We start from the raw sequence: 25291 nt of genomic DNA, 5'->3' as shown, positions 1-25291 counted from the left end.
CACTAGTGCTGTGACCTCAGAAAAATGGGAAGGAGAATCAGAGGTAGGAGACTGAGGCTCCAATCCTACTTTTAAAAATCCAGTTTCTTGGGGCGCCTGGGTGGCTCCGTCAGCGGGGCGTCCGACTCCGGCCCAGGTCATGATCTCGCGGTCCGCGAGTTCGAGCCCCGCGTCGGGCTCTGTGCTACCGAACAGCTCGGAGCCTGGAGCCTGCTTCGGGTTCTGTGTCTCCCTCTTTCTCTCTCCCTCTCCCCCTCCCCTGCTCATGCTCTCTCTCTGTCTCTCAAAAATAAACAAATGTTAAAAATAAATAAATAAGGGGCGCCTGGGTGGCTCAGTCGGTTGGGCGTCCGACTTCGGCTCCGGTCACGATCTCACGGTATGTGAGTTCGAGCCCCGCGTCGGGCTCTGTGCTGACTGCTCAGAGCCTGGAGCCTGTTTCAGATTCTGTGTCTCCCCCTCCCCTGCTCATGCTCTGTCTCTTTTTCTCTCTCTCTCAAAAATAAATGCACACTAAAGATTTTTTTTTTTTTAAAAATCTAGTTTGTTCTAATTCTTTCCAATCATCAAGGCAATTCGAGCCCATGCGGTAAAGACAGTAAAGCAAAGTAGAAAAAAGAAAAAAACCTCATTTCTCTTTAAAGACAAATGAGGTCGGCGCTTCGGTATATAACCTCCAAACCTTTAAAAAAAAACAAACAAACGTATTTTTAACATAATAGTGACAACTTCGTTTCGTTCAATGAGGCATATAAAACATCCAATACTGTGCCTGGCATGTAGCTACCACGTGGGAAATAAGAGTTACAGTGATTTTTATTGGATATTGGATTTGTGTGCTGGCATCTCCCATGCAACTATTTGTCCATTTTTTTAAAAAGGAAAAAAAAAAAGCTCCTCAACATTATTATTATTATTTTTTAATCTTTATTTATTTTTGAGAGACAGAGTGCAAGAGGGGGAGGGGCAGAGAGAGAGGGAGACACAGGATCGGAAGCAGGCTCCGGGCTCCGAGCTGTCAGCACAGAGCCCGACGCGGGGCTCGAACCCACGAACCGTGAGACCATGACCTGAGCCGAAGTCAGACGCTCAACCGACGGAGCCCCCCAGGTGCCCCTACATACGTATTATTTCTAATTGTTCACTCTTAGGAACAGTAATGAACATCTTCAAGCTTCATGTACCTTCTATGTTTCGCGTTATCGCGTTGTATTATTGGTCAGGGTTTTCCAGAGAAAGAGAACCCAAAGGGTTCTCTCGATCGGAAGGAATTGGTTCGTGTGATTATGGAGGCTGGCCAGTCCTGAATCCGCAGGACAGGCTGGTGGGCTGGAGACCTGGGGGAGGGGCTGATGTTGCATTTCAAGCCTGAGGACAGTCTACTGGAGAATTCCCTCTTGCTCTAGGAAGGTCAGTCTTTGTTCTCTTAAGGCCTTCACCTGATTGGATGAAGCCCACCCACACAGTGGAGGGCGATCTGCTTTCCTCACTGTCCACCAACTTAAATGTTAATCACACCCGGGGCGCCTGGGTGGCTCTGACTTTGGCTCGGGTCATGATTTCACGGTTCATGGGTTCGAGCCCCGCGTCTGCTCTGTGCTGACAGCTCAAAGCCTGGAGCCCGCTTCGGGTTCTGTGTCTCCCTCTCTCTCTCTCTCTCTCTCTGCCCCTCCCCTGCTCAATCTCTCTCTCTCAAAAATAAATAAACATTAATTTTTTAAAAACCCCCAGTAACCGCATCAAGCCACTAGCCTCCGTGGGGAATATATCTTACAAAGGCAGCTGACCGTCTCCCCTGATGTCTCTGTGGCACCTCTCTATGTGGCTGATGAAACGGTCGCCTGATCTTAGACTGTCAGAGGGGATGGGACACAGAAATCGTCCAACTTCCCATTTCCCAGAGGGGGACGTGCTGACACACGGCCTCTGGAGTCGTTGTCACTACTAACAGAGTAGCGAAGGGGGGTCAGGAGCAAACGAGCTTGGGGGATCCTGGTTTAAGTGAAGGTAGATGGGCGTCCTTGGTGGGACTTTTGGAGGCTGTAATACGCACGCGTGTACCCTGCTGTGACTCCCCAGGAGGCGGATCCTGTCTCGGGGGGCATTTCCCAGGCCCCTCCTGACCAGAACTCCCTTAGGCGGCTGCGTAGGGGACGAGGGCTCTCTGCGGGGCGCCCCGCCCGACCCGAATCGTCTCCATCCGTCTCGTGTCACAGACCAAGAAACGGAGACTTACGAGATGGGGTGCCTCGCCCCGGAGGCACGGGACACAGCCAGAGCGAGAATCCGCGTTCCTGCCCATCACGGAGACGTGGTCTAGGCCCCCGTTCTACCAACAGGAGCCGCTGAGCGAAGCCACCCCCTTGCTGGTCACGGCCACCCGATGTGTCGGAGACTCGCGGCCCAGAAAGGTCTGTGGCTGGAGATAGGACACAGACACCTCCAGAGGGCGGCGGTCCCCGACGGAGCACGGGCTACACTCGCCGGGAGGGCTTGTGACAATACACGTGGCTAGGCCTGATCCGGCAGGCCTGGGGTGGGGCCTGAGAATCTGCGTGCCCGGCGAGTTCCCTGTGATGGTGACGTCGCTGGTCCAGGGGACTGTGGTTTGAGGACCAGTGCTCTGGGGCCCCCCCCCACACAGAGGTGCTGCCCCACAGGCCTAGAACGAATGCTGCCTCTATTCTCATCGTTTATGTAATTACTTTCAGAGCGAGAGAGAGACAGACAGACAGTGTGAGTGGGGGAGGGGCCGAGAGAGTGGGAGACAGAGAATCCCAAGCAGGCTCCACGCTGTCCGCGCAGAGCCCGACGCGTGGCTTGAACTCACGACACCGTGAGATGGTGACCTGAGCTGAAGTCACTTAACCGACTGAGCCACCCAGCCGCCCCCGTCCCCAGTTTTAAAACCCAGGTAGGGAGCTTTGTCTCCTGGCTCTCAACCTGTGGCCATCTGGGGGACCAAACCCGGAACTCGGAGAGTGGGCTGGATTATTGCTCTGATGCCTTAACCAACTCTATTGAGATGTAACTCACACAACATGCAATTCACCCCGTTGAAGTGTATTCGGCGACTTTTCGAGGTCACGGGGATGTGCGACCGTAACCACGCTCGGCTTGCGGGCATTTTCATCGCCACCAAGAAGAAACATCGCCCCCCTCTCCCCGTCACCCCCACCCCAGCCCTAAGCAACGCTTCATCCACTTGCTGGCTCCGTAGATTTGCGCGTCCTGGCTGTTGGCATGTTAAGTGGGATCCTGCAGCGCAAGCCCCCTGGGTCCCGCCTCTGTGACTCGCCACGGTGGTTACTGGCTTACCCATGACGCAGCCTGGATCACAGCTTCACTCCCGTTCAAGGCCATGTAATATTTCATGGACCAGTTAGAGTCCGTTTAGTTTGTCCGTTCGTCCGTGGTTGGGCTTTAGTTTCTGCAGAAAATGATTGCTTATCTGTTAAAATTCATGGGACTGTGCACACAGGGTACGTCTTACCGTCTGTTGATTTTTGGAAAAAGGACCCCGGCGGCTTCCACTTCCTGTCTCAGAACGGGGTTGGGCTGAGCCCAACAGTTCGGGCATCTCCGCTCAGAGACCACCTTGCAGGAAAGGCTGGGCCGGCCCAGCTGAGGCCAGCCTCCCCTCTGGAGCGGCTGTGGAGTGAGGCCGGGCCACCAAGAGACACCCCCTCCCCCCAGGGAGCTGCGGGGAACAGTACAACCTCCCAGGTGCCCCGCCCCTCCCCTCGGAGCTGTAAGATACAAGTGGTTATTGTGAAACACCAGGAATACGTGTGGTTTGTTTCAGGGCCTTAGGTACCGGGGCAGCCGTGGCGCCTCCCTGGGGGAGGGGGGTCTGTCAGGGACGCCTCCCCGGCCAGCAGCCAGCCCTGCCCACCCGCAGACGGCCGTCTCCCTCCTCCTACCTTCCCCAGCCCCCCATGTCCCTCCATTCCACCGCGGCCAAGGCTTTGCTCTGAAGACGGGGGATCAAGTCGCTTCCCTCCTGAGTCCGAGCCCCAGCTCCCGACCCTCACCGCGTCCCACCTCACTCAGAGCTTTCGCTCTTCCTCGCCCGCCATGCAGGAGACATGGGGACACAATCCACGCACGTAAAAATCGACCCCTCTGAAGGGTGCCGTTCGATGGGTTCCAGTACGTCCGTTCATGTGTCGCTAGCTGACCTGCATTTACTGGTCTGTGACTCCCCACCAGGGCTGGCACCTCGGGGGTGTGATCAGCACCGTGTCCCCAGCCCCCCCCCCCCGCCGCCCCCCCCCCCCCCCAGCGGTGCCTGGCTGGCACAGTGCAGAAGCCTGGTGAACGCGTGTCACCCTCGTGAGCACAGAGTTGTCTGGGTCCACGGAGAAGGTGACCTCCAGGATTGAGGGCAAGTCCTTGAGACGATGGCACGGCCTCTGCTGACACGCGGTGAGGACCAGGCCTGTGCGGGGCTCTGAAGTGGTAGGCGTGCGTCCCCCACTCTGCCTTCCGCCCAGCCCCTCACGGACTTACCTGTGTCGTGCCTCCTGCCACCTGTGAGTCAGGGCGCATCTCAGAGCCTCTCTGGTTATCCCCTTAGGTCACATGCCTGCATCCTACGGGGACCTTTGGGAGACACGATACCTCGCATGGAGGCTTTGAGTGGCGGTGGTCACTTAAACCAATTTTTTTTTATGTTTATTTTTGCGAGAGAGGGAGGGAGAGAGAGAGAGAGAGACAGAGCATGGGCGGGGGAGGGGCAGAGACAGAGCGAGACACAGAATCGGAAGCAGGTTCCAGGCTCCGAGCCGTCAGCGCAGAGATGGACGCGGGGCTCGAACCCGTAGCTGAAAAGAGCCGGGTCTGTGTTAGAAGCTGTGCAGCTGCTAACTTGGGACGTGGGGTCTGGGAGCCTTTGGCGGCCCTGTGAGAAATCTGGATGCGGCCACCATGTGGAGGAACCAGAGAGAGCAAGGGGCCTGGAGGGGTAGGGAGGCAAAAGGAGGAGGACAGATTGGGAGCGGGGTGCTGGAGGAGCCCCACCTCACTGTGAGCCTCGGGGAATGGATACCTGACCCTGAGTGAGACTCCTGGGGGTGGGTGGGGGGGAGAGGGCTGCCTAGTGGAGCCCAGTCGACTCTTGGGTTTGTCCCCAAAGTAAATGCTCATTACCGTTTATAAATTTTTTTAATGTTTGTTTTTGAGAGACAGAACGTGAGCAGCGGAGGGACAGAGAGAGAGGGAGGCACAGAATCCAAAGCAGGCTCAGACGCTGAGCTGTCAGCACAGAGCGCGACGCGGGGCTCGAACTCGCGGACCGCGAGATCGTGACCTGAGCCGGAGCCGGACCCTCAACCGATGGAGCCCCCCAGGCGCCCCGATGCTTGTTATCATTTAAAGCCACTACCTGGGAGTGGTTTCTTACTCCGCTGCAGATAAAACTCCTTGTCATCCGCCTTTCTTCCCCGCCCCCCGGTCTCACGCCCGCTTCTTGTGGACCACCTCCCCAGATAAATCACCTGCCTCGCGTAAAGTTCTGGGTTCCGGAGAACCCAGGGCAAGACAAGCACCGAGCAGCTGGGCGGGTTAGGTAATTCACCTTCGGGAAGATGATGCGGCCCAAGCCTTGGGTTCCTCATCCGGGAGATGGGAAGAGCGCCCTTTCTAACCCCAGATTCTTCTCAGGCTGAAGGAAGGGGTCCTGGCGAGCTCGGCATCTGCTGGCCTGGGGCCTGCCTGGGGCAGCTCATTGGCTCAGGGGCAAATTCTAGGCCAGGTTCCAGGTGTGATGGGCACGCGGGTACCTCCCACCGTCCTCCCGATGCCAAACTGCTGAAGGCACAGGGAAAACGTGTTCCCAAGCGTGACTGGGCTTGTCTGATGGCGGCCTCGTGAAACCCCGGCGGGGCAGAGGGGCGACAGTCTTCTTCTCGGGCCCGTGGGACATACAGCAAACTCGGTTCTCACAGGAACGTTCTGCTCTTTTTCTGATAAAGACAACAAACTGCGGGGCGCCTGGGGGGCTCCGTCGGTGGAGCGTCCCAGTTCGCTCAGGTCATGATCTCGCGGTCTGTGAGTTCGAGCCCCGCGTCGGGCTCTGTGCTGACCGCTCGGAGCCTGGAGCCTGCTTCATGTTCTGGGTCTCCCTCGCCCTCTCTCTGTCTCTCAAAAATAAATAAACATTAAAAAAAAAAAAAAGATAATAAATTGCTTGCCATAAGCTATGCTCCTTTCCCCTGGTTTCTGTTTTTCTTCTCTAATCAAATTACCCCCACTGACACAAATTTAAGCAAATAGCTTCATTTCAGGTCGCAAGACTTCGTGGTGCAATCAAGGATCTGAATGAAATTCCTGGCAAAATAGAGTAATTAGGAGCACAATGAGAGCAGCCTCAAAAGGTCCCAGCCCCCCACCGTCCTAAAGGGCAGTCTGGTTAATTTCCAAATTACATTTGGGCTTAACATGCAAGGGGCTCTTTTTCACCCGGGCAGAGAAAACAGGCCTGAAGATCATTACAATAACCACACAAGGCTGGGACTATAATTATAAAATAAACCATACCCTAGCAGGCAAATCATTTTAATGCGTTTTGAGAAGTGAATATTCTGGACGGAATCAAAAACAGAGGGGGGAAGAAAATCAACGCGCAGGAAATGAATTAAAAAGAGGTGAGACACAGAAAACCTCCGAGTGTCATAAAATCACAAATACAAAAGCAACGAATCAAAACACACACTCACACACACACATACAGTTACAGATTTTGAGAACATCAGTAGCCAGAAGGTACCAGGGAATTACTTAACGGTCAAATATCTTACTGCTTTTCCGAGAGGGCGCTGGTGGTGATGACGGGCTTCAGTCGACCCCAAAGGATTTGGGTCTCCCTTCCAATCATTGCCAAGCAAACCTGTGACGATGACGTCGGGTCACTGAGTTCCTTTTCTCCAAGAAAATGGACACGGGAGGTTTATCCCCTCGGCCCCACTCTACCGCCGAACCTGCACATTCATTCACCTCTTTTAACCAAGGCAACCAAGACTTCTTGAGACCTCGACGCGCCCTCAGAAGCCACGGATTCTATTCGTGTTAAAAAAGAGAGGAAGGGACCTCCGAGCTGAGGGCGGTAATTCTGTCAAGAGCAGGACGGTTCGCTGTTACAGACTTCGCGTTGAAGTGTCTTTAAAAGAAGGGATGGACGGTAGTGGATGGGGGCCCCGGCGAGCAGTGACCCGTGTGAGACAGGTGACAGACGGACTGGACCGGTCCTCGGGGATGGTTTCACCTCTGTGCACGCCACTGAGGTAGGAGCAGCTTCGGAAGAAATACAACGGTATCTTAAGGGAGTGAGGACGTCTTCTTGGCCGATCAGTGCCCTCTAGCTCAGCGGGGGGTGGGGCGGGGGGAGCTAAGGTGGTCACAGCCATGGGTATCAAAAAGTATCAAAACATTTCAAACAACTTGAAAAGCTGCCAGGCTGGGCGGCGGTGCAGGGCCGGACCTCCCAGTACCCTTGGAGCTGCCCTGCGCTCCAGGGGTTTATGCTGGAGGCAGGACACCGCCCCCTCCCCGCCCCTCCCCTCCGGGGACACTCAGAATCCATGGAGAGGCCAAGGATGAAGGGGCCCCTCCCGGGGGGAGGGGGGGGGCAGCGGTCTGAGATTCTAGCCGAAAGCTCAGAGACACAGAAGGCCCGTGAGCTGCTCCTCAGGCAGGTGGTGGCCAAGCCACGCGCCACGAGGACCAGGGTAATGGTGGAAGGTTGACAACTCTACAAGGGGGTGGGGGCGGGCGTCCCTCACTTCCCATGGTGCTGCGAGCCCCTGAAAGGTCGCCCTGGCTCAGGGGCCAGGGACTTTGAACCGCAGGTTAACTCGCTCGAGCAGAGCGGGGACCCCGGACCTCAGAGGACAGACTCCACTCCCTTTGGCATTTGGGTTTGCACCCCGCACTGAAGACCCCTTAGGGCTGGCTTCTGGGGTTTCTACTAAGTCGCCAAGAGGTCACCTTATCAGTAAGCAGCAAGGGGAGGGGCATTCACGATACAGATACACACGCACCGAGGTTTTCTGCTCAGATGGAGACCTACAAAGCCCCATCCGGGCGCCTTTCTAAAATGGGAAAATGTTAACGCTTAACATCTAACGTGAGAAGCACTGAGAGCCGCACACACAAAACAAGTTGCTGAGACGACCTCCGTATGTTCCGACGGCAGGAAGAACACGGTTAAGTCACAGCGCTTTCCACGTTCCTTCCAATTCTGGTGTTACATTTTGGTCTTCAGCAAACAGGGTTCTGACGTCGGGAAAGGGGCAAACTCAAGATGTACGACTGTGAACTTAAAACTCTAGTTCTTTCAAAGTGAGAAAAAAACCAAAACACCAAAAAAACACGAACGCCAAACCTGCACGGAAGCCCGCCACGCTCATTTCGAAACATCGCCAGAAATGACCCGGGTGCCCTCTGAGACCGAGAGCGGTGCCGCTGTGTCTCAGGGGGGCCGCCCGCCGGAGCCCAGTCTCTGTCACTGCGCTGGGAAACCACACTCCCATGATTCTGCAGTTCTACCGGCCACCTGCAGGAGTACCTCCCCAAGCTCTGCCCATCCGGGGGGAAAAAGCATTTCCTCCCATTCTCGGCTGGACACGCACAGCAGAGTGACTTCTATCTTAACACCTCGGACAGCTGCCACGGGTCCCATCGCTGCGCGGTCTGGTGCCCGGACGCCGCTCCTCGGTCCCGAGACTCTTTTCCACTGACCCCTAAGAGAGGCTCCAAAACCTTTCGTGGCACAGGGAGACCACCCCCAATTAGGTGACGTTAGTTTACGAGAAGGAACTTCTCAACCTCACCTTTAAGAGAACGCTCCCAACGCTAGTGATGTTAGATTCTAAGCCACGTAAATAACAAAGTGCCTTCAGAGCGGCAAGAGTGACGTCACGAAGCGTGAGGTGCGGGACACTGGACGTAATCCACAAGGCGCAAGAAAATCAGAAGAGTGACCAGTGCTGCGCCCTTATCCGGGGACATGCCCTGGTGGTCAAAAAGAAAAGAGCTGGCTTAAGCTAAAAACTGACGGTTCGCCTCTTCCCAAGGTCAAAGCCATCCTGCTGCCCAAAGCACACGTGGAATCTATGTTGATTCCCCTGGAGTCTGGTTGAACCACCAACCACCTCTCTGTTCACGAGTTAGGCTGAGCTGGGGAGAAAAGACCATGGGTTCCATGCCTTCTAAAGGGTCTTCACGTAATGGAATCTTTCCTGGAATAGGAAGGAGGTAGGCTATCCCAAAGTTGGGCAGAAGTTCTGCAAAACAAATGTTGTGGAGGGCTGTACGAGATAGAAGACACACACACACACACACACACACACACACACACACACACACACAAAGGGTTTCAGGCTCAGTGAAGTTCAGAAACGTGGGGTTGATGGAATGCTAAGTTAATGCAGGACTTCTCAGAGCCTTTAATACAGCAAAGTATTGTGGAGCTCCAAGAAGAGTATAGGGTTTTTGGTTTGATTGTTTGCATGCCTTGCAGAACCTGTCAACAAGCCTCTAGGGACTTCCACGTGCACAGAACTAGCTAAGTCAGCAGACCCCTCACGCCACTAACAACAGAGGGCCACGATTCGGGTACTGAAGCTTTCAACGCCCAAGCTGCTCAAAATCACAATAATCCTTTCTGGGAAAGGAAAAGAAGTACAAAGGAGATAATTTTTCATTTTAAAGGAAGTTAACTGAGAGTCATATTCTAATGTCAAGGTTAACAATAAATCTTAAGGTGTTCTCGTCTCTGCAATCTGATCTTTGTCAAGGCATAGATCACAAACGCCTCCCTTGGCTCGTGATAAAAACCGAGCACGCTCTTATCTTCCCAACGTCCTTGTGTCCACAGCAGCTTGGGCAAGAGTCCCCAGCTCACCTTCGAGGGCACAAACCGTTGGTGACACCTGCAGGAAATCTGCACAGGACGGTCACACATCTCAAGAGGAGGGGTTGAGCACGCATTGCCAGCTTATACAGACTGAAGCAGCCGGGCCCTCGGATTCTGACCTGCCGCTTATATGAGGGATCAGCCAGGGCCTGTTAAAACTTGCCCAGCAGCACAAAACGGCTGAGCAGCGGACTGCTGAGCTGGGGGGGGAGGGGGGGGGTGTGCAGAGGGGGGTACCTGACAGCCTCCTTTGGGAGCAACGTGTACTCGGCCGGCTCCCGGAGGGGCTGCCGAGGGCTTCTTGGTGCCGAGCCACAGAAAACAATGGCAAGTTCTAGGATGCCCACTCTTTCTTTCCTGAGAAAGGAACATAGATTTTGGGGGCTCAGTACATCAGTAAGTTAACAGTGGGTTCAGGAAAAATAAAGCAAAAAGCACAAATTACAGAAAAATGTTTATAAAAGAGCTTCATGCTTTTTTTTTTTTTTTTTTTTTAGTTTTTGGATTACCTAGACCCTTTCAGAATTCGGGAAGAGCTACCCATCAGGAAAATGGGATTACTCAGAAACAAGAGTCACCTGATCAGGAAATCCCGGTGGGAACACCTCCCTGGTGAGAAGTCCCAGGTCCTGCCTGTCTAGTGAGCGTCACTCCGTCACCCACTCACCCTGTCGGGGTCTCTGTGTCCCCACTCACGACACGAGTGCACTTGGCCTTGCCTGCGGTTTGCCAGACGTGGCCAGTGCTCAGTCATTCTGGGAACTGGTTGAAATACAGTCTCCAGGCACCCCCTCCGCCCTCACTCCTGGTACCTTTACAACGGATACTTCTCAAGTGGGGCTCCGGAACCTGAATTTTGCACAAGCTCAGCCAAGTGGAGGGAGGTGCGGACTCGGGGGGGGGCGGGCGGCACCCTCGGGGATTCGTCACGAGGGAGGAAGGGGCCCTGCACAGAGAGGAGGGTTGTGTCTCCTGCCTGGGCCCAGGTTTAATGACTCGAGCAAGATGATCCGTAAAATGATATAGAATATTTAATCGGTTACTGTGATATCATAGAAACACCAAGCATCATCAAAGTAAAAAAGGCTGCTAGGAGGTACGTGATGGGTCCGGACGCTACGGGGTCGTGGCTGGTCTACGGCCTCCGGCAGGGGGCGGCGGGGCCCGGGGCCCCTCGAGGCCCAGCGGGGGGGGCGGGGCGCGGGGGCGCTGGCCCCGGTCCTGGTGCCTCTTGCCCTTGCCCTTCTTCTTCTTGTCCTCCAGCCGCGGCTTCAGCGCGCACACGCAGGCAGACACGCCGGCGATGGCCTTGGGCAGGTCGGTGCCCCTGCTCCACGCGTCCTTGTCGCGGTCATAGACCTGCACGGTCTTGGAGAAGGCCGTGCTCTCCCAGCTGTAGCCGCCCAGGACGTAGATGCGGCCCTGCCACACGGCCACGCCCGACTCGCTGTTGGCGTGCAGCAGGGGGGCCACGCGGGTCCACTGGTTGCACTGCGGGCTGTAGGCCTCCACGCCCAGCACGTCGAAGCGCTCCATGGACTCGATGCTGTCGTCGCTGCCGCCGATGGAGTAGATGCTGTCGCCCAGGCTGCACATGCTGTGCCAGCCGCGCGCCGTGGTCATGGGCCGCCGCTCCTCCCACACGTCCGTCCGGTGGTCGTAGCACAGCAGGTTCTTGCGGTAGGGGCCGATCTGGTAGTCGTGCCCCCCCGAGATGTACACGAAGTCCTTGTAGATGGCGCCCGCGTGGCCGTAGGTGAACCTGCGGAGACAGACGGACGGACGGAGACACAGAGGGGGCTCAGCGCTTTCCCTCTTCGCCGGGGGGGGGGGGGGGGGCCGCGGGGCCCCGAGGGGATCACGGAGGGCGCGGGCGGCCCCCGCACGCTTTGCAGATGGCAGCTGTCACCGGACAGAAAGCGGCGGAGCCGGGCGGGCAAGCGCGCACGTGGCTCGGCGGCCAGACCGCCCGGCCTGTGCCCGCAGCCCATTTCCCCGTGTCAGGACGGGGATAATGACACGGCAGATCCCTCGCGTAAGAGCTAAAAACAATGGGGCCGTGTGACTGAGGCACTCGTAGGTTCCCTTCAAATTATACAGCAAACGGGAACGAAACAAAGCACAGCCTCAACTCTGCAACATTCCAGAAAACATTCCAGAAAAGACTCCAGGGGCAGTGAAAAAAACCCTTGGGCCGTCGGGGCCCAGGGCTCGGGTGGGATGAATGTGGGGAGCACAGGAGGCTCACAGGACAGTGAAAACACTCTGTGTGACACGCGCGGGTGGAGGCGCGCCCCTGACATTTGTCCAAACCTCCAGCACGAGCGACACAGCGAGCCTTCGCTTAGCGTGGGCCTCGGTGAGTGTCTTGTAGCCATTTGGATGCGTCAGTTGTAACAAATGTAGCGCAGAGGAAATGAGCTCAGGGGAGAGAGTCTATGGGAACAATCTGTACCTTCTGCTCGATTTTCCGTACACCTAAAACTGCTCTAAAAAGTGCCGTGTGGGGGCGCCTTGGTGGATCCGTCGGTTAAGCGTCCAACCTCGGCTCGGAATGTGATCTCAGTTGGTGGGTTCGAGCCCCGCGTCGGGCTCTGTGCTGACAGCTCAGCACACGCACTAACGATTACAGCATCACGGGCTATGTTTACTCCAACCTCGGACCCCTAAGGCCCATTTAGAAAGAAAAAAATCAGGTTTGTTTTAGCGTTTAGGTACGTGAATCACTCCAGCTGGCCCACAGCGATGGCCGCAGAGGCTCTTATCACTATCGTTGAGCCTCACTCCTCCATCTGTAAAATGGGATGATTAAAAAAAAAAAGGTACCTAAACCTAAGGAGATCACAGGTCTTGGTCTGCCGGTGACGGGGTCGGTATTTACAGTTAAGGTTCACTGTCATCCTGGTTTGGATGACAGATTATATGGGCGCCTACCCCCACCCCACCAGGTCCCTGGGTATCAAGGGACTCATCATATCAAGCACTTGGCCCAGAGGTGACACGTGGTCATCCCAATTGCCAAAGGCACTGCTCCACCGGCTTCTTACAACCTCCACAGGAAGGTGGTAGTAACTGGGGACCGGAGGACGGTGGGATTCACCATCAAACGCTCACACCGCTCACCCGTCTAGCTCCTGGGGACGCACCCAAGACCGCCAGATGCGTTCCACAGCAAGACTGGTTCGGAACGCGTGCCTGCACGCTCAGCCACGGGGAACTGCTAACGTTAAGTGGCAGGCACCTTCTGCTAAACCCGTCAGGGTGACAGGGGCTCCCCGAGTGCACGCCGGCACGTGGGGCAACCGAGGAGGAGGAGCTCCGAGCCCTGGGACACCCCGGGGAGCCCCCGGGCGCTGGATGACGTGGAGCAGGGTGGGGGAGGCTCCTTGGGAACATCTCGCTCCCAACAGCCCTATTCTGTCACCTCGAGGACCAACCCAGGTCCACGCTCAGGGACGTTTCTCGGGAAAGCCCTCGCTATCTGAACCTAACACTCTCTCCCTGAAGCTCCAGGAGTGAACAGACTTGGAAACTGAGGGACGTCTGTCTTGGCGGCAGAGGGGACATTGCACTTGGATGGTCTGTCCCCTGACTTGTTACCACCACGCCCTCTGCCCGCACAGTCTACCCAGAGTTATCTACAAGCCAGGAGATTTTTCCTGAAATTAGAGGCCAAGACGAGGTGGACAACCGGAGCCCCAGAGTAGAGCCCGCCTGAGGACTCTACCCCCCCCCCCCCCTGCCCCGGCCCCCAGTCACCTCGGCAAGCCGGCCACGTAGGACCAGGAGTCGGTCTTGGGGCTGTAAGTCTCCACTGAAGAAAGAGCTCCGTTCTCGTTCCGGCCACCGACGGCCACCAGCATGTCTTCGATGGAGGCCAGGTAGAAGTCCACACGGCGCTGGTTCATGGAGGCCACCTGCGGAGGCGGGACACCTGTACCTTCCCTTCCCCATGCTCGGGACAACGTCAACATCGGGCACTCGGCTCCCAAATGCGTGCTGTGGAACGCACAGCCCAGGAGGGTCAGGCAGTGGCCAAGCGCGTCTGGGGAAGGGAGTCACCCTTGACGAAAGAGGGGCTCTTCGGACAGGACTTCTCAAGAGCTCCCGGAACCCTTGAGACCTTGTCCCCCGAGAAGGGGACAGAGAACACAGTCCCCCAGCCGGCCTGGGCAGTGGCTGACCTTGTGGACTCGAATTCCGCAGAGCATACGGTTCAGAATGACCGGTTTAGTGGTTTCCTGGAACAAAAACTCATCTCTCCTCTTGCTCCTCCCACACCAGACACTTTTAGAATTAATGCTGATCGCTATCGTGTTGACAGACAGAAAGGGGCAATCAGTGGGAAATTAAAAAGCAGAAGACTCAACTTTTCCTTTTTTTTAAATAATCCAAGTAGAACACAGTCCCAAAGGAGACCGCACCTGCAGGCTGCCCCTGCTACGGAGCTCTGGAGGACGGGCTCCAAACAGGGGGCCTCTTTCGAGGGGCAGGAGCTACACGCTGCAGGGTGGTTTGCAGACTTTCGAGAATAAAACAGAAAGGTCACCGGAGCCCATTCCGAGTTTCGCGCTCAGATAAAATCACCGAGTTAAGCAAAAGCGCAGAGGCACGGGCAGAAAGGCAGACAGGTTTCTGAGGGTCGTGGTCTGGGGAGGTGTTTGTGGGAGGAGAGGACTGCCTTCTCTGTGCCAGGGGCTTGCCAACCCCCACCGGCCCCAGCCCCTGACCTCGGGATGTCCACGCCCCCCCCCCCCCCCCCCACCGACCCCGTTTCCGGAGGCGGAAGCTGGGAATCTGGAGGGCGAGGAAGCAGTCTGAAATCCCCAGCAGCGACTCAGCGCAGCTGGGGTGTGAACTCGGGCCTGACACCGAGACCCAGCCTTGGCCACGGCTGCCACCAGGCGGGAGCCTCCGTGGCCTCCTCAAACGAGCTCCAAACCTTTCCCGAAGGGGGAGCTCTGGGGCGACTCTGGGGGAACACCGTCCGAACCCTGGGTCCAACTTCTAGGCCGGCACCGTCCAGCATGGCAGCCACCAGCCTCGGGCGGGCATTTACACTCGGACAGACGTCAGTTAGTTTAAGTGAAATACAACCCCAAATTCAGTCCTTGGGTCCCACTGGTCGCATTCTGAGCGCTCAGTCACCACACGTGGCTGGTGGCCGGGGTATCAGCACAGGCACAGAACGTCTGTGTCGCCCGCAGAAAGTTCTATCGGAGGGCCCCGCGCGGGACGATGACTACGACTGCGCCTGCGCCTGCGCCTGCGCAGCGGCCGCTCGGCCCTCCCCCGCCCCTCCCCCGCCCCGGGCAGGGCGCGGGCTCGGGGCCGGGCGCGCCCCGGTGTCCTCACGCCGCCTCGGTCAGAACAGAGGCGGGACGGGGGCCGAGGCCCGAGAGCAAGGGGGGCAGTCAAGGCTAGGTTAAGAGAGCAAAAGTCCTCAAGAGTAAAGAAATAATCTGGCTTTAATCTCACCTTGATCCACTGTTTACAGCGGGGGTCATACCTATAAAGAAGATTGGACGCCGCATCCCCTCCGTTGTCCCGGGAGAAGCTGCCGCCGGCGATGAAGATGAACCCCCCCAGCACGGCGACGCAGTGGTGGCTCCGCCGGGCCGGCAGGGGCGTCTCCTTGACCCACTGCTCGCTCTTGGCGTCCAGGTAGCAGGTGTCGTCGCTGAGCTCCAGACACCGCTCGGAGACCTCGCCGCCCACGAACAGGAGGCGCTCCTCGTTGGTGCGGAGCGCCGTGCGCTTGGTCTGCATGACCGGCTGGGCCGCCAGGCTGTTGTGGTAGCGCACCGCCTCCTCGATGAAGCCCTCGCAGTTGGCCTCCCGGGGCAGCAGCGAGCACACGGCCGGCTTGACGCGGTGCAGCAGGTCGTTCTTGGGGATGAGCGGGAAGTGGATGTTCTCCAGCACCTGGTAGGCGTGGGCCTCGCGCTCCGGCTGCTGCGTCAGCCACTGCAGGGCGGCCTGCAGCAGGTCGTGCTCGCACTCCCGCTGCACCTGGCTGCTGCTCAGGTAGACGCACAGCTTCTGCATGGAGACGTTCTGCAGGAAGTCGGGCGTGAAGGACAGCGTGCCGAAGTGGCTCAGGATGAAGCCGTCGATGAAGGCGTCGAGCCGCTTGAGGCTGTAGATGGAGGCCAGCTCCTGCAGGTACAGGTAGTTGTCCTCGCTCACCTCCTGCTCCAGGTACTCGCAGCAGAAGTCCACCACCGTCCAGATCTGCAGCAGGTGCGCCGTCTCCAGGATGTAGTCGATGTTGCCGCCGTCCAGCGCCAGCTCCCCGCCGTACAGGAAGTCCACCACGGCCTTGAGCCCGATGTACGAGGCGCCCACGAGCTCCACCTCCTTCTGGAAGGCCTCGCGCATGCCGATGGTGAACATGGAGTTGAAGTAGTCGCTGCACACGGCCAGCAGGTTGCGGTGGGCCGGCACGCGCTGCTCGTCCGCCACCAGGACGATGTCGCAGAAGAGGCCGCGGAGACGCTGCTCGTTCAGACCGCTGCAGCACCGTGGTCGAGTGGTCGGCCCAGTGGTACACCTGCGGCCGAGAGCGCGTGCGCGCACGTCAGGGCTCGGCCGGCAGCCCCGCCCCCCGGCCCCGCCCCCCCCCCGCCCCGCCCCGCAGGGTCCCGTGGTCAACCCGGGGCCTCAAGACCCGACCCACACTTAACGAAACGAGAGCAAAACGAGAGCGATTCGGTGCACACCCTGTAGGGTTCCTTCTTTCTTTTCAAATGCCAGCTCCTAAAGGGGCGTCCGGCTGGCTCAGTCGCCGAGCAGGACACTCTTGACCTCGGGGTGTGGCTTTGAGCCCTACAGCGGGGGCAGAGATCACTTACCAAACAATGTGGCCTAGCAAAGGCAATTTCTAAAAACTTACCGTTCTCCTTTCCTTCCTACCTACCGTCTTTCTTTATAAATACAATCCCTAAAAACGTAATCTCTCTTCCTCTTTCGTCTTTCCTTTTTTTTTTCTTTCTAAACACAGTTCCTCAAAGTTGTATTTTTTCTCTCCCTGCCCCCTTTCTTTCTTACTGTGGGTCCGGAGCAGATAGGTTTAAAAATGGCCGTCCCGTAGGGGCAGCCCAGTTGCTCAGGTATAGCCTGTAAACACGGACAGAAGCTGGGTTTGAATCCCAGGTCTGCTACATACTAGCTGTGTGATCTTGAGAAAGCCCTGAGAAGCCTCTGAGCCCCCTTTTCCTGGTCTCACAAGTGCGGAGGAGGGCGTTTACCGCTCGGCATGGGGCGTTAAGAGGACGGGGCGCCGCTCCAGGAGACCCAGGGTTCCCACGGAGGCCTCCCACCAAAGAAGACTGCTCGCTCCGTGTTGTAGAAAATGCTTAGCGCCCAGCCATGCAAGGGGCTCCCACTTCTATCGATGGGTCCAGGGATGGGGCGGGTCCCAGAGACTCCGCGATGCATCCCGACTAAAGTGCTCTGGGGAAAAGTGCAGGAGCGTGGCCTCTTCCCCAGGGCGGGGCTTATACGAATCTCGCACGGTGCGCTGGGTATGTGCTGTCTCATTCGCGGGTCACAATGACCCTCCTCCAAGGGAAGATCTGTAATCATGCCCATTTCCCAGATGAGGAGAAACTGAGGTTCAGAGACTAGGAAACTTGCCCAAAGTCCCACAGTGGCTGAGAGGCAGGGCTGGGATTTGCGGCTAGGTCTGATTCCGGAGCCCGAACGTTTAATCACCACACGGCACCGGAATCAACAAATCAGTTCACGTGAACAACGAAAATGGGTCAATTCAAGCAATCCAGGTCGGGAGACGTTTGCGGAGTCCTGTCTGCCTGCCACGTGCTTTGGAGGGTACGAGGCCACGTCAGACCCAGGCAGCAGCGTCTCCATCCTTGGAAGGCCAATCAGGCTCCGGGGGCTCGGGATCCACACACCGCCCGGTTTATTTACATCAGAAACACCACGAAATTCAGTACAGGGAGGCACAGGCCGTCCAGGCACATGGATGACGTAGCTGGTCTATTTGAGGGTGTCGGCAGACAGGGCTGGCCGGGCACCGAGCCTCAAAGGGGAAGTGGTGCGGGTGAGGGGAGGTGGGCTAAGGGCTCAGCAGGTGTGAGCAGCTGGGGGGGGGGGGGGGGCCGCCAGGTCCCCGCAGGCCACTTTGCAACCTGTGTCCTGCCGTGGTGTCATCGCCTTCTTCCTTTCCTCCCAACACACCCGTGACGGGGGTAATAACTGTTTCCCCTCGGTCCCTCCTCACCCGGCCACTCCCAACACCCACCGCTCCCTCTAGGTTACAGGTGCGGGCAACGTTCTCGGACTTGTGACGTGGACGCCTAACAGGTACTGCCCGAAGCTGCCTTCCCATCCAAGTGCGGAGAGCCAGGCTGTGTTGTTCTCACATCACAGGACGGTTTCTCGGAGGTTCCATACGTGGATCTCCCTGCCTATTCTGGTTACCGGCAGAGAGAGCCCGGCTGGCCCGGTCTGGGCTGCAACACACCCCGGCTCGGGGCCCCTCTCGGGTGCGGACTCGAGGAAGGAAGCGTCCAAGCACCACACCGGCAGCCCCTCTCGTGACCGCGAAGGCTCAAAGCCCCCGGAAGCGAGGGGCGTCAGGTGGGCTGTGTGCCCCCCCCCCAGGCCCCCGGTTGTCTGTAAGCTGGTGGGGATGTGGGGCCAGCACACTTCAATGGGTGCACACAGGACCCCCAGCTGCGGCGTAAAAAGAAAAACCAGCCCCCTGGAGGGGGTGGGGGATGGGGACAGCCCCAGATGACAGCTGCGGAGAGGACCATCTGCTCCAGTGAGCCAGGGCAGGGAAAAGGGCAGCCACTGTTTCTAAAACTGGGTCTCCATGCTAAGTAGGCACGCTTCATTCTTCACCTGGGTCTCAGTGACAACCCGTTTCTGGATATTTCAGTGCAGCGGCAGAGGTGAAGACTTTCAAAAGAAAAAAACCCCCAAAAACCAAAAAACACCAAACACGACCTCCCGGTTTCAAAGGGACCTCAGCAACAGAGTCGCAGCGTTTCCTAAAACCTAGAAGCTTCGACCCCCACACTCTTCGATGGTGCTAACTCTTACTCGTTCATTTATTCCCTATTTTAGTGCCTCTACCCGCGGCAAGGCGACGTGAGAGAAGAAACACAGGCCCTCAGCAGCCAACCCCAGCCAGAATGCAGCACGTACGGAGTGTTTTACATGCAAACGGGATTCATCATCAGAACGGATCAACACATTTCAGAGCAGATGAACCAGCAGCGGCCGTCACACAATGGAAGACTCCATCGCGCCCGGAAGGTGAACAGCCTACCGCTCACAGGCAGCAACAGGGCCAGACCTCAGAGGCGTAGGAACCGGCGAAAGGAGCCTTTACTCGCCTTGAGTTCAAGGGCAGACAACACTCCAGTCGCGGAAGCTGGCGACTGGGACTGGAGGGTCCGGTAATCTCTGCTGTAATCTGGGGGCTGGCTACCTGGGTGTGTTTGACGTCTAGAAAATCCAGGCTACGGTTACCCTCCGGGCCCTCTTTAAGTACAGTGAGTCAGAAACACGGATACCATGTCACCACGGGATAGATTCCGACAGAAACGAACCCGGAACGCGCCTTTCGGGGACAAAGATTTCCAGCACTATCACCACGCTCAGAAAGCCGCACTGTCTCTGCAGCCAGGCTCTGAAACAAAGCCTCTTTGAGACAGCCGCGAGACCTTTCTGGGTTTTCGCGGCAGATAAAGCCGGGCTTGGCAAGAGCCTTCTCGGTAACTCAGATGGAAATAAGAGCCCGTTTCTCCGGAGAACCCACCTCTCCTGAAAATTCTACCCCGTTTTCCTTCTATGCACATCTGCAGAACCTCTGTTTTGCCCTCAAATCTATACGCTGCTCACAGGTCCCTTTATCTGAAGTGGTTACCTCCGTCTTTTTTCAGTCTTCTTTTGACATATTTTTTCCTAACGGCGCCCGTGAGATTCTAACGCCACACATATCCTGTGTATCTGTACGTGAACTGTATTGCTCTCTGATCGCAAAAAAGAGAATTCTTTTTATACCCTCCCCTCTCCCAAGAACCAACTGTGGGGGCAATATTGGCTCCAGTGAAAATGCACGAGCTGAGGTAACCAGAACATTTAAATCTCCAAAAGGGCCACTTTTAAAGAAAAGTGGTGATAAAAAATTTTTTAAAAAAAATAATATTTTTTTTTAAAGGAAAAAAAAAGAGGTGTTACTGATATTTATAGAGGAACAGGTGTGAACGGAGACTGGCCTGAAAATTGGTCCCCCGATCCTTATTTATAGTAGCCTCGGGTCTGCTGAAAGTATAGATTCCCAGGTCCTGCTCTCAGATTGTAAGTCAGCAGGTCTGGGGTGGGGCCCGGCATATGCATTCTGAATTGGATACGTTCCCCCCTGCCAGGGTGATCCTGATGTGGCCAGCATGACACAGGTTGGTAGGCTGGCCATAGGGAACCCACCCTCACTCGCTCCTAGGGTCCCAGAAAGGCAGACTGGGGGAAAGACTCCGGGCCCTTAATACCCAGGTACGCAACACGTGACCCCGACCGCTAGGTCAGGTGCTGGCTTGTCAATGGACGTGTCCTTGGAGTTTTGGGGCCCCCAAGTGGGGACACACATCCCATGGCTTTTTCCTTCTGTCCCATCCACATCTTTGAGTTGAGGCAAAGAACAAGCGAGTCAAGGTGTATCTCTAACGTCCCTCTCGCTCCTGCTCTGAGTTTCGGATGTTTTCTACCCCGTGCCCGAGCTACCTGTCTACTCATTGTTAAGGAGGCTAACACCACCACCGGGAACAGAAAATCTGTCTGGCCTTTAGGACTGATCTCATCAGAAAAATACCACACTTCGTAGGCAACTTGCACAGGGTGGCGAGCGGCCATTCACAGACCTTTGAAGATTCGCTGATCTTGTACGGCCGTGACACTCGCGTCTGCCGGCTTCCCTCCATCATAGAAGAGATCCCAGCCCTAGGACAAGAACAGGGATTTTTGAGTGTGCAGTAATAAACCCCAGGTCATTCAGTAATCGCAGGCTGCTGGCAGATATCGAGGACGACGAGGGTGAAACCAGTTACACGGAGGAAAGACGGAGAGAAGACAGTACAGAAATGAGAACTCTTTTACGCTGAGTTGAAAAACTCAGGTGATTAGAATCAGACAGTGGACTTAACGTTGTTCCTTTAGTCACTAAAATCTGACAGTATCCTGTCTTTTACAGCCCACCTCCTACAAATACCTGCCTTCTGATGCTTGATCTCAATTAGGCCTTCGGCTAGATCAAGATATAATGACCGCAGACCCCGGCTAAGGGATTTACCTGGGCTGTCTCGTGTAAGCCCCGCAACTACTCGGCCAGGCTAATGTCACATCCCATTTTACAGATGAGGACGCTGAGCTCCAGTCACCAAGCTCGTAAACGGCTGGGAATCAAACCCGGGTCCGTCCGGCCCCCAAAAGTGGCCAGACATGGGCCCTTCACCGCAAAGCTCTGCTGGACGTGGCCCAGTCTGTGAGAACAGCTTAACTTTTGAAAGACCATGACGAAGGCAGGGCTGTGACCCAGTGATGACTGCCACGTATAAAATACGTTCACGGTCTCGACACAGGTACTTTTCCTTTAAGTGCCTTCCTGTGTCTTCACGGATTTAATCCTCGGAAAAACCCCATGAGTCCAAGGCTACTGCCCAGCATCACACAGCCAGGAAGGAGCTGCGGGGTTGGGCCTCCCACCCAGGGGGGCCTCCTTGCTCTCAACCCCAAGCTACCCTGCCTGGCCATTCAAAACAGAAAAAAAAAAAAAAAAAAAAAAATGGCCCACAGGCAGGAAACCTCTACTAAGGCCTAGGCCCTGCCTGGACCACCCAGTATAAAACCAAACGCTCACGTTCACCTCCAGACGTCGTAATCACGTCTCCGGGATGGGCGGGTGAATCAGACACCTTAAAGTTTCTTCCAGCCAAGTAACTCACTAACAATAGCACAGAGGTAGGCTTTAGGGGATCTGGAGGGCATGGGGGCACCGAGAAGGGACTTAAGCAAGTCACACCCTGGGCTTAACGAGGAATTTCTTCCCCTTGCTAAGTTGCTACCTACTGAACCAACAGCCTAGGCTAATAAAGAAAAATGTCACAAAATGTAAGCACAGTGTCAAGATAATGGGGGACATACATTCGGGCACAATCCATCCTGTCCAGCTCCCTGGGGAAGGAAAGGACAGCTAGATTTCTCCTGACAAACTAGCAACTTTGTGACAAAGGCCAGCTGTCCCCACCCCCCTGTCCCCTTTGACTGCCCCTGGGCTGCTGGGGGGGTTCATGAGGGAAAGGAAGGAAATCAATATTCGGCCGGGCCTGCTGGATGTTCTACCTTCACCCTCTGAGACTCTGACGCTCAGGTGGTGGAGGGGGCCGTCCAAGGTCACACCCGAGAAAGCAGCAGGTCCCTCCCCCGCACCCCCTCCCCGCCCCCCCCCCCCCCCCCCCCGCAACCAGCCAGAGCTCAGGTTTGCTCTCAGCGCTCAAAGCGTTCTTTTCTAGGCCAAGATTTCTTAAGAGAGTTCCCCTTGGTGGAGGCTCCCTTTTGTCTCGGGGCAAGCGGTTTGGGGCCAATGTGTACAGGAGCGCTGGGTGTCAGCCGCCTCGCGTGCTTTAAGGGGTCAAGGCCATCCGCACGGGCAGCGGCGATCCCCAGTTCCGCGTTACAAGATCTCTTAGTAAACATGGGACCAGAGGCCACGTCCGGACGGAGGGTCCCCAGGGAGCCTGCTCTCCGAGCTGCCTCCGGGTTTCTACCCTGAACCTGCCGGACCTCGGCGATCGGGACATGGCCTCGGACACCCGCCGCTACTCACCAGCCCCGGGTCTCGAGGGCTGGGTCTCGGGGCCGCCGCGGTCGCTGGCTCGCACCCACACCCCCCCCCACACCCCCGCCGGCGGAACTGGCGGCCCAACGGCCGCCGGGCCAGCTCGAGCGGGCGGCGAGCAGGCGGAGTCGGGACGCGGCCGGGCCGGCGCCCGCGGCGGGACGCGGGGACACTCACCTGGGCCGCGCAGGCCGCACCTGTCTCACCTGCGGCGGCGGCCGCTGCCCCTCCGTGTTCCCCTTCCCGCCGCGCCCCCCCCCCCAGCACCGCGGGACGCCGGGAGGGGGAGGGGGCGGCGCGGCCGGGGGTCGCCGCTCGCGGGGCGGGGGCCCTCCCCACTCCCCGGATCCCCCGACGGCGCGCGCGGAGGCCCACCTGGAGGGCGCGCTACGGGAGCGGCGCGGGGACCCCCGGCGGCGGCGGGACCGGACGGGCGCGGCGGCGGGGCCGGGTCGCCGGAGCCCCGGGACCGGCCGGCTGCGCAGCCATGGCTCCGCCAGGAAGTGCGAGGCCGAGGGCGGAGGCGGCGCGCGCGGCCAATGGCGGCGGCCACGAGGAGGTGGGCTCAGGCGGCGCCGAGGCGGGGCCTGCGCCGGGGAGGGAGGAGGGCGCGCGCGGCCGGGGGAGGGAGGGAGGCGCGCGAGGCTGGGGGGCGGGGGGAGGCGCGCGCGGCAGGAGGGGGGCGGTGAAGGGAGGCGCGCGCGGCCGGGGAGGGAGGCGGTGGTGCGCGCGGCCGGGGGAAGAGGGGGCGGTGCGCGCGGCCGGGGGAGGGAGGCCGTGGTGCGCGCGGCCGGGCGAGTTGGGGGCGGTGCGCGCGGCCGGAGGAGGGGGAGCGGTGAGCGCGGCCGCGGGAGGGGGCGGGGCCGGAGCGCCCACCCTCGGCCGCAGCCCCACCCCCGCCACCGGACTCGCCCCCGCGCGCGCGGCCCCCAGGTTGGCCCTGCGAAGCGCGCGCTAGGGTCCGCCAGAGTCCCTGGCGCGGCCCCTAGGGACCGACCTGAGCGCTGCAAGGGGTCCTCAGCCCGCTGCGCTCACCCTAAAGTGAGGCGTCCGTTGGCCCCTCTAGGTATGGTCGCCTTCCCCCTCTGTCACCGCTTGCAGCTTTGCGCTTCACCTGGCTCTTGGCGCCGTTGAATGTGCCAAATCCCTTTCTTACTCATTGGGTTTAGGGTCTCTCTCCCCCACTAGAAACCCTCCGGGACAGAGTTTACGGTGGGTTTCATTCCTGGCCGGGCCCTCAGGACTGGCACGCAGTAGGCGCTCCGTAATCTGGTTAACACTGTGGGATGAGTGAATTTAACTATCACCCACCCGTCTATCAGTTGTCCAGCTTACCTCCTGCTACAGCTTGGTTGAACCTGGACACCATTACGCTGAGTGAAGGAAGTCAGACACCAGAAGGACACACAGGGTATGATTTTAGTTACATGAAGTGTCCCGAACAGGGGAACCCATGGAGACAAAGTAGGTTGGTGGTTGCCTGGGTCTGGGGGGGCTGGGAGGAAATGGGGGCGGCCGTACAAGGGATTTCTCCTTGGGGGTGATAAAAATGTTCTGAAATTGGGTAATAGTGATGATTGCACAACTCTGAATATACCAAAAGCCATTGAATTGTACCACTTAAAAAGGCAAATTTATGGTATGCGAATTACCTCTCAGTAAAGCTGTTACAAAAAGAAAATCAAACAAAAGCCTCTCTCTCCTTGTTTTTCTACTCCCTGTCTTCTCTGGGAAGGGTTCAGCGCGTCTTTCAGGGCCCCGTAAAGCAGGGGCTGGTTGCAGCCCTGAAGATGGGCCAGAAAAGAATAGAAAACAGGGATGGGGAGTCAGCATGGCCGGGGAAATCCTCGAGGCTGGTCTTTGCCCTTTCCGTGCTAGACACAACACTCGTGGGCCTTTTTCAAAGATGACTTGGGACGATTGGGATTTGTATTAAATATCTTTAACTGGTGGAGAAACAAAAGTATAGAAAGTATCTTTTTAATTTAAAGGGACTTAGGGTAGGGGGCGCCCGGGGTGGCTCAGTCGGTTGAGCCTCTGACTTCGGCTCAGGTCATAATCTGAGGGTTTGTGAGTTCGAGCCCCGCGCTGGGCTCTGTGCTGACAGCTCGGAGCCTGGAGCCTGCTTCAGATTCTGTGTCTCCCTCTCTCTCTCTGCCCCTCCCCTGCTCTCGCACTCTCTCCCTCTCTCTCTCTCTTTCAAAATTAAATGAACGTTAAAAAACTAACATAAAATAAAATAAAGGGACTTAGGGCAAAACTAACGTTGGAACCACCTTCAGGCCTTCAGTCAAGGATCATCTTTACTCGGAAGCCTTCCTTCCTCATCTTTGACCCTCCCTCGATCTATGTCTACCCCCCGAAAAAAGCTAATCCCACATCTTGTTCTACGTCTGTATCTTGCCATGTGAATGTCTGCTATTCCTTGAACTCACGCCCGCCTTCATTCATTAGTTCATTCAGCAGACTTGGAGGGAGTTTTTTTTTTTTTTTAACGTTTATTTATTTTC

At 57.2% G+C, this 25291-nt stretch overlaps 1 protein-coding gene across 1 annotated transcript; it reads right to left on the bottom strand.

Annotated features, from left to right (window-relative positions):
• Positions 1-10927: 10927 nt before the first annotated feature.
• KLHL36 (kelch like family member 36) lies at positions 10928-23326 on the bottom strand. Its single transcript, XM_053906714.1, is given in 6 exon segments — positions 10928-11678; positions 13676-13833; positions 15395-16426; positions 16428-16469; positions 20809-20887; positions 23157-23326. Coding segments are annotated over 5 exon segments (1941 nt in total). The 5' UTR covers positions 20872-20887; positions 23157-23326; the 3' UTR covers positions 10928-11032.
• Between the last annotated feature and the right edge of the window lie 1965 nt (positions 23327-25291).

This window comes from Panthera pardus, unplaced genomic scaffold (assembly GCF_024362965.1).
Source record: "Panthera pardus isolate Hobbes unplaced genomic scaffold, ASM2436296v1 HiC_scaffold_19, whole genome shotgun sequence".
In the NCBI taxonomy this organism is placed as follows: domain Eukaryota; kingdom Metazoa; phylum Chordata; class Mammalia; order Carnivora; family Felidae; genus Panthera; species Panthera pardus.
The sequence above is the reverse complement of the archived record's forward strand: the minus strand, read 5'-3'. Positions and strand labels throughout refer to the sequence as shown.